General features: G+C 37.7%; 1 protein-coding gene across 10 annotated transcripts in view; it reads right to left on the bottom strand.

The window, feature by feature from the left end:
- Positions 1–1,606: 1,606 nt before the first annotated feature.
- LOC126109572 (poly(rC)-binding protein 3) overlaps positions 1,607–9,445 on the bottom strand; it is a 484,702-nt gene continuing 476,863 nt past the window's right edge. For all 10 annotated transcript variants that reach the window (XM_049914594.1, XM_049914602.1, XM_049914603.1 and 7 more), the window contains 3 exons: positions 8,047–8,197; positions 6,926–7,054; positions 1,607–3,474 (listed from right to left, as the gene is read on the bottom strand). In XM_049914594.1, the coding sequence (XP_049770551.1) occupies positions 3,048–3,474; positions 6,926–7,054; positions 8,047–8,197 (707 nt within the window). In that variant the 3' untranslated portion in view covers positions 1,607–3,047. The remainder of the gene's footprint in view (positions 3,475–6,925; positions 7,055–8,046; positions 8,198–9,445) is intronic.

Here is a 9,445-nt window from a genome sequence, read left to right as displayed (position 1 = left end):
TTTCTTGTTCAGTGAATAAAAAATATGATTGTGACAAATCTCTCCAAGGGATTAAAGTAATGAAGGTACATAAAGGAAAAAAGTAACATGCTTACCGGACAATTTGGCACAGGCTGGATGGTGAGGAGGATGGGGTTCTTCCGTGGTTATTGGTTAAAAGTCTCAGTCAGCATCTCTTCAAAACTTCAATACCACTTGACACTAACTTTGCTGTTTTCTAACAATTGAGGACAGAAAAATAGTTGCCCTCCATATATGAAAGGTTATGATTCACATTACCTCCAAACCAATGTTGTTACAATCTACCATGTTATATCTGACTAGTCATAATTTCACAACAGCATTTGTTTATCATCCACAATGATTAAAATGTTGCACATTACACATAGTTATAATCTTTCTGATACTTTACCTAACAACAGCAATGCAAATGAAAATTTTCTTTACAACAAAAGGTTTAAGTACCACTAATGTCCAACCAGTGAATAATGCCTCACAAAGTGACACCACCCACCCAACTCTCGACCTGAGATTTCATATAAAGGCAGACAGATAACCACACATAACTCCCACACATTGATAAGCATTTAGTTTTTTCTATGTACAGATACTAATTTATCATACATGACATGTACCTCAAAATTTCCTAATATGAGAGCATTACATCAAATACAATTAATAGAAATTTGAGTATGGAAAAAACCAACAAAATATGTTGAGATCACCACTCATACCAAGGGGAAAAATTGGGGGAGAATAGTTACATTTAACTGTCATTTCTTTGAGGGGAGGAAAAGAATAATTTTTCTGATTATCATTTGCAAGTGTTCACCTCTACTCATTTAAGTTTCACTTTAGTTTCATACCTGTCCTGTCTTTGGTACATGAAGTGCCACCGCCTAACAATTCTTCAGTGTCACTGTACGATTTCTGCTCACAAATATAGGCCGTTTAATGCCAAACACAAGATGCAGTTATACTTTGTTAAGAATGAGGTGACTACTTGCTTTCTAAATAATGTCCACTTTGCAGATGGGGACAGTTTATGTCATCTTTCTTTTCACTAAATTTCTTAATAGAAAGAAAGAAATAATGATTAATTTAGCAAGTACAAATTATTGTACCACAAGCTGCAGCAGTTGTGATCGAAAAGCAAGAAACTCCTCAAATCGATTGATCCCAACAAAAAAATACTGACACTAACCACTTTTCCTACTTACATCATGCCATAAAGTTTACAATAATGACCACCATTTTCAAGTATATTTCGAGAACTTTGTACTATTTAAGAGTAAACTTAAACTGAAATGGTAACATTATCACCAAACTTCCACTTAAATTGGGATCAATACCTTGACCACATAACAGAAGAATAATAAGAATACAAGAAGGGAGTCCGTAGATTTAGTTATAGTCCGACACCTAATATAGACTACTACTATTTCTAAGCAGAGAATAGAAAGAAAGGGGAGAGAGAGAGAGAGAGAGAGAGAGAGAGACGTGTTAACTCTGAAGTTTGATTACAAATTGTAAGATTAGTTTAATATCTCTGGGAACACATGGTTGAAAATTAAAACAGAAAAGAAAGCCTTCTGACCAATAAACATGTGTTTTTGTTGTATTTTATTCATTAACTTTACAATTCTCAGTCACAATCTTCTGAATAATGTCTACAGTCAAATAAGAAAAGTTGTACAACAAATGACATTACAATATGTAAACGGTTTCTATTCTGTCTCCACGATGTGATAAAGCAAATGAATCCAAGAAAATCTTCACAAATAGTGTATGACAAAGTTGTACTGATATGTTATCATACTCTTGCCAAAATGACAAAACTCTAAGAAATTCCTTTAATAAAAAACAAATAAGGCAACTGGGAGGAGAGAAATTACTATAAAATCTGAGAAAATTACGTGAAAGAAGGTACAATCTTTGAAAATGCTATCACAATAATAAAAACACACAATATTGTCACTAATGTTGTAACACTGGAAAGCAAAATTCTGGCAATACAGTACAGATTATCGTCTCACAAAAATGTGGCTCAACACTATTTTGTTTCAAAAATGAGTGATATTTCTTGATCCCTCAATAAACATTCATCAATTATATATTATCAGTCCACGTAAAAATAAACTGTATAATGTAGTTGTCCCATGATCCATAAGAATTGGGGAAAACATATTGACCACTAACATAAAAATATCCAAGAGGAAATTCAGTTACTTGAAAATATCTCCAACAGAAAATACGTATCAAAAATTAGAAAGTCTTACGATTTTGGCTACGCCAATACAGAATATAAAAACACACGTCACTCAACGCAAAGTACTTACTTGGCATCAAAAAAGTCTAAAATATGGGAGTTATAGGTGATGCATATTAAAAAATGTCACTAACAGTTGGATGAAATGACAGATAATAACCTAATGTGTGAATATTGTTTTAGTGGAGATCTAATTATGTTGTTGTTGCCTACCACTCCATCTAATACAACAATCATGTCTGTTCTATTACAAATATCTTCAGAACTAAGATAAGCTGTCCAGAAAATAAAATTTCACCTTCTCGAAGAGGATGAACTACAAGACTAAGGTGCGAACAAACCTCTGTAAATGAAACATTTCACAAGATGTTTAAAATATGTTAATTCCCATCTTTAGAAGGAAAGCCAAAACTTTCACCAGTAAATACAATGAAGCAGGGAAAGACAGAGGGAAAATTTGAGAAGTAATAGCATACGTGAATTTAATCGACAGAGCAGCAGTAGTGTACTTGTGTCTGACGAGTCAGAATAGTGCGTAACACTTACAGAGAAATGGAAACAAATGGCGTCTCGTGTACTTATAAGAGAACTGTCCTGTCTCCTGTGGCCAAATAGAGAGGTTACAGAAAAAAATAAAAATAAAAAAAAAAAAATTCAATAACAGTACCGAACAGACACGAGTAATCAGTATAACTAGTAACACTGTCATTTTCTGACGACGTCCCACGGCGAAACGATGTGTCGAGACGCCGGTGACGTCCCTGTTGCAGGCACTCGCCTAGTAGGGAGCAAACTTGCTGCGCTCCGTCTTCATCTTGCCGGAATCCTGGCCAACTCCTTGGCCCGAGGCGGGACTGCGCAGACGTGGGGCGTACGGCTTGTGCGCACCACCCCCTGTTCCCGCGCCACCACCCGACGTGCGGTGAACCCCGGTAGTGCGGACAGGTGCGCCCCCACCGGCGCCGCCTCCTCCGAGGAGCTCGGTCAGGCCTCCGAGGGCCGTGAGTGAAGAGAGAGCATTGAGTGCACCCGGCTTCGAGAGCAGCTGTGCCAGTGGAATGGCCGAAGCCAGAGGCGACACGCCGCTGCCGGGTGCCCCACCTGCTCCCCCTGCACCACCGCCGCCGGTAGGACCACCCGCACCCGCACCACCAGGGTTGGAGCCAGGATTTTGGGCTTCAAGGTTAGCTTTCTGCAGTTCAACACTGGTGGGAGAAACAGAAGAGAGAGACACTGGAGATATTGGTACCAGGTATTCGGTGTGATAGGAATGGCAGAAAAACACAGGCCTTTTCTCCTTAACCTGTCAGAGCCCAGCTAGGCCGTCAAAGCTAATCTCGAAATCTGCAGAAATAAAAGTTTCCACTGCAGATAATACTGAGCCAGCTACTTATTTACAATGGTGCAATCCAAAAGTCACCTACGCGTTAGAATTAATAGAACCGGAAATAAGAAAACATACACACTTTGCACAGTTGCGCAGAAAATTCAAGTTCATTTACTAATAAATTGGCTGTACAGTACCATTAAGCCAAATCTTTTAATGTCCTGTGAAAATAATATATTCGAAAATGAACATTTGAACAAAGTGTTTTGAAATTTAACTAAAATTCTCCTCTGATCGAAAGTTAACTGTTCCAAGAATTTTTTATGGATCAGTTGCACTTTTATTTATCCCACCACTATGTCTCCCACAGCAAAATAACTGACATCCGATTACATATTCTCTAAGACACAACCCCACCACCACTACCTCACTTTGCATACACTCACTCGGATAAATCAAAGATAATGTCAGTCTTATGACATTTTGTATAGTAATAAAACTAATATGTAAAAATCATTCAAATATACACTGTAATGCGAGTTGAAACATAATGGCCTCTAATTTTTGACAATAACGTGGTACACAGCCATCATCTGGTATAATTTCCTGTGGACTGGTACCACACTGATACACCTAAGCACCAAATGAGGAGAAAAAAGGGAGGATAAGAATTTCTTTTGAATCACTTTATAGGACTATGGCAACTGGCAATGAGAAGGGAATTCCATCTGTTTTATAGCTGTATGCAGCCAGACTGCAGGATCATTTCGTATGGGATAATGGGAAAGAATAAGCAAGTCTGATTCTCCCCATCACACTAAGGAAAAGGTTGCTGGCATATTTAGGTGCGGGGAAAAGTAACTGACGGCATTGTGTTGTTTCACACTGGGCTTTAAATGGTTAAAAAGAGAATGAAAAAATGAAAGAAATCAATTAAAAGAAACATACATGGTGATTCCAGCCAGCTGCTTCTCTGCTTACAGCCTGAACATACTGGCAATGTGCCATAAAATAAAAAAAAAACCTGCAGTTATATGCAGGCTTCTCTAAATATTTCTTGAAGTTGAAAATTTTAGTGAAAGTACTGGACTCATTTGCTGCTGATAAATTACAATGATGAGTCCTGAATGTACAATTACTGGCAGCAGTCTTGCTAGCAAAAACAAATTGCCTCCGAAAATGAGTAATGAGTTCTGTCTTTCAATGAGTGCGAACTTGGAAGCAACTAGCTGGAGACTGGGAAATAAAAACAGTAACTGAAGCTGTTGGATATACGTGCACCACGTGGAGATGCTATTAATACAAGTGTAGTGGCTTATGTGCCATGTAAGAGAACTAGAGGTTTATTTTTCTAAAAAATCAAAATAGCACAGTAATCAGCCACAGTCATGTTTTTACCATAATAGGGACTGAATATCACCACTTAAAATGCACAACCTGTAATTGTAGCTGTTAACAGTGGCTTACAACAATCAACAACACTAATAAACAAATAAAATTTAACAAAAATAAAAGGTCCAATGACCGAAAAACGTAGAAGCTGCAGAAAGCACTTTTAAGTGGCGATCACTCAGAAATGTTTGATATATAGGGATTTATAAACTTATGGACTTAATTATAATGCTGGATATCATGAAGTGACATATGTTATACAGAACAGTAGTACAGTAGTACAGCTCTTAGTGACATTCATGCCTTGATACAAATCATTAGGCACTGAAAGTCAACTGTTTCAAGTCCTTTCATATAAAAAGAAAGAACGAAAAAGGGGAAATGTTAAAACATAAAACTAGGCAGCTTTTCAATCATGTTTTGCAATTATTGCTCTTTACACATTCCTGGACAAACAAGAAAATTTCAAATCTTGTCTAATGAGGTCAATAGTAAGAGAACAATACATTTGAAGGAGGTGCTTTGTAAGCTAACTCTACAGGAAATTTCCATTTCAACCAAAGTCCATGTAATAGGAATTCCAGCTGTACAAACTGACTGGGACATAGTCTTAGTTAATACAGTCCTAGTCAGTCTTAGTTAATAATGCAATAATATAATCTGTAGTGCAGAGAAGTAGGAGAAGAAATTGGAGCTTTGATAAGAGTTCATAACTTTTCCTCAGAAACAATTATTTCAAATATTTCTGCTAAGCCCATTTGAGCTTTACATGCTATTGATCACATATGAACACTGCATGTATGAAATTCTGCACTGTATGAAGCAGAAAGGCTAGCAGGTGGATATACATCTTGAACTAATGCTTACGAAATGAAAAACCCACAAACTTTTAGGCAAACAGCCAGTATTTCACCACAAGTAATAACAGAAAAAACTGACAGCCCACTGTGAAATTGTTTGACAGGTCTTTAGCTGGGCATCACTAATATGTGGAAAGGTGTGTGTGTGTGTGTGTGTGTGTGTGTGTGTGTGTGTGTGTGTGTGAGAGTGAGTGAGTGAGAGAGAGAGAGAGAGAGAGGATATTTACTCTAACTTCCATCACAGGGAATCCGTTGGAATGGCTGTTCTCATTTTGGTATCGGGCAAACAGGCAGGAACAAATTTCTGTTAAGGAAACAAATGCAGAAAAGAGATGAAGGACCTGGACATAAAAGAGAGGTAAGAAAAATGGTGGCGGCTCATCCGTGGGCAGATTTCCTCTCTGATGCGATGTCTTCTCCAGTTGAGAACCTGTTACCTGCTATACTTTAAACAGCTAACAAGGAACAAAACATGCAAAAATCTGCATAATAATACAAAAGTTAGAAACACACATCTGGGCAAATGGCAACGGACAACAGGTTTATGAAACAATAAACAAGCCAATGAAGACCTTAGAGGCAGCAGCACAGGGCAAGAAAAATGAAGGAATAACATCTAGTGCAGAACACAATCACAACCAGGCTGCTGGTTCATAATGTTCAGAAATAAGCCTACAAGTTAAGTAGTTTTAGCATGACAACATTAAAACATAGTAACTGAGAAAATAATCGATTACCTCTTTTCTTCAGTCAAGAGGAACCATCGACACATACAAAAACACAGGTTTTCTTAAAGTTATTTTTCCTGTTTTCTTTTTGTATGCATGGAACAAGAAAACCAGTAAAGTGTGTAAATTCTCATTAGGGCCTTAGCAGGCATGTAACAATTTGTTAAGAGTCTGTAGCACCCGAGATACAAAACAATAAAATTTTTCACGTCAGCAGAAAGTTAAAAAGAAAACTTGCAGCCAAGTGCTCTTGTGAAAACTACACGCTGATGTTATTTCACTGTATACCTTGAGAACACCAAACAGAAATTCACTATTTGTGGAGAGAAAATTATGTGACTCTCCCTACCTCATGTTGATCAGGTACTGCGCCAGTGCGACGGAGTCTGGATTGCCTGTGATTGTTATGGTCCTATCAGTTGGCCCACCTTCACGTTCCTCACAATTTGAGATGCGGATCATAGCACCACTAATTTGCCTGCATGAGAACAAGAAGGAGCATCTATTACAACAAACAGCACTCTGTTGGCTTGAAAATTCACATAAAATACATATGACATACAGAGGGAATGTGAAAATAATTCATTTCTGATTGAACTGTCTGTGAAAGCCTCATTTGCTGATTGACTTAAAGAATCAAGCCAAATGGGGAAACTTGTGCAAAATCAAGGACCTACTGGTAAGATGGCCCCAATTATACTTGATTATACTCAATTGAGCTTTCTCTATTTTTGTATCCAGGAACATGTACATTTAACATATTTGTTGCATCTATGGATGTATGTAGGTTATCATGAACTTCAGCATATTTCATAACTAGAGTTAAGTAGTTGCACATTTCAAGTTTTATAATCTGGAAAGTGAAAAATGAATGTTTTGTCAACTATAAATGAACTAACAAAGTCATTCTTTCAAGAAATTGTGAGCCGTTACCTACATTCTTTCATATCAATTCCACGTTTATACATATGGTCAATTTTTTACGTTCACCTGTGACAAACACTTCTGCAACAGCTACATGGCCAAAACATTAATTCAGGAAACTCCACCCCCTCTCATTTTGTCCATTGTAACTAACCGAAAAATTCCAAAGTGAAGTAGACCAGCTCAATTATTTGTACTATCAGTAACTAGTAGTTATTCTGTTTTGTGCATACACAAACAAAACTGCACTGAACCACTCATCAAAAGATACAGGAAGGAGGCAGTCATGTCGTGTGTACTGTAAATCTTACACAGATACACTGGTTTATTCTTTTTTCTCTAATACATTAAAAATTTTGCAGCTAACTGCATTCACACACAGTTGGGGTATTGGGGTACACTGTACACTTGCACGCTTCCAAACAGCAACTTTTGTTCTCAGCCCAACATTAATGCAACATTAGTATTTGCACCTGTGCATGTTTAGAGTTTTCATTAAACAAAACTTTATTTCAATCGTAATCTATAGAACAATGTCACACTCACCTAATCTCTGCAATCTTTGTGCCACCCTTTCCAATTATGCAACCAATCAGCTCATTTGGGACTGTCATCTCGTGGGTCTGCTGGTTAGCTCCAGGCTGTGCACGGTTCTGGTTGTTCGTGCGTAGCTGGCTTCCCGCCAGGGCGGCCAAAGCTGAATTCAAAACAACTGCTGAAGAAGTGTGGACAGAATCATTTACAGAATCAAAAATGCATTAAAACTACTGCATATGTAAGTGTGGAATGTCACATGCAGTCCCAATCACTAGCACAAATGGGCAAGCTTTCCTCCAGGTAGGTGAAGTTTATAGACAGACTACGAAATTCTAATGTGCTGCATAGAACACACAAATCTGCAGTGCAGGAAATAGGAAACATTAGGTATGCAGAAATCAAATATTTAAAAATTTGTATAATTTTTTTTTTTTTATAATAGGACTGTTGTCTGTGATTGTGACACTGAAAACTAACACTTTCTAAGGTGTAGCTACATGACAACAAAAACACTTAGCAACTGTTCTGTACTTAATGCAGCTCAACAGTAACCATAAATGTCCCTGGTGTTTTGAAATTGCTTTCACCCTCAAGAAACTCTTCTATCAAACTAGGAAATAACAGACATCATACAATAACAGCACTAAAATTTCTACTGCAGCAATACAATGATTACTTGCAATGTTCAGGAAAGCCTGAAGGATGCCCATTTTGCACAAAGACTTTCACTTTTAGCCAATGCAATGTTAGGAAACATATGGCTGAACAACAATTGATGAACAGAGTATCATTCCTTTTGAAACAAAATTACAGCTACCTGCATCAAAGTTTCTATTCTGCCCAGTCAGTAAGTTGATCTGCTTGCTTAAATTTGAGGAAGCAGTGTCACAACATACACTTTCAAGAGTCTATTAACTCAATGCAGTGTCATTTTCCTACATCGAATAACTGCTCAATTCTCTTCCCCCCCCCCCCCCCCCCCCCAAATGTTGTATCCTACCCAACAGGTGTCTGGATGACCAATCCTGTTATTTCAAAGGTTCAAATAACCATCACTGACTACTGTTTATTAAGATGGTCACGAAGTTCTAATTTAATACACAGTTGAAACATTTGGACAGATGAACAAGGGGGGTTTTGATAAGTCTGGTAAAAAAACTCCTTTTGAGGAGTATGCATTTGGTATAGCCTCCCTCCCGCCCATCAAAAAAATAGGTCCTTTCAAACTCTGAAAGATACTCACTGGGTGCAACTATCACTTCCTCATTTGATGAAAATTTCTTCCCAGTGAAACAAAGTTTGAAGTTAGGGAACAGGAAGAAGTCACTTTGGCTGGAGTCTGGTAAATAGGGTGGATGAGGAACCAATTCACTGTATTCACCCAAATGCAAGCTGACCATTTCTTCCC

The sequence above is a fragment of the Schistocerca cancellata genome, chromosome 12 (genome assembly GCF_023864275.1).
Source record: "Schistocerca cancellata isolate TAMUIC-IGC-003103 chromosome 12, iqSchCanc2.1, whole genome shotgun sequence".
In the NCBI taxonomy this organism is placed as follows: Eukaryota; Metazoa; Arthropoda; class Insecta; order Orthoptera; family Acrididae; genus Schistocerca; species Schistocerca cancellata.
Note: the sequence above shows the minus strand (reverse complement) of the source record. Positions and strands in the feature narration are given on the sequence as shown.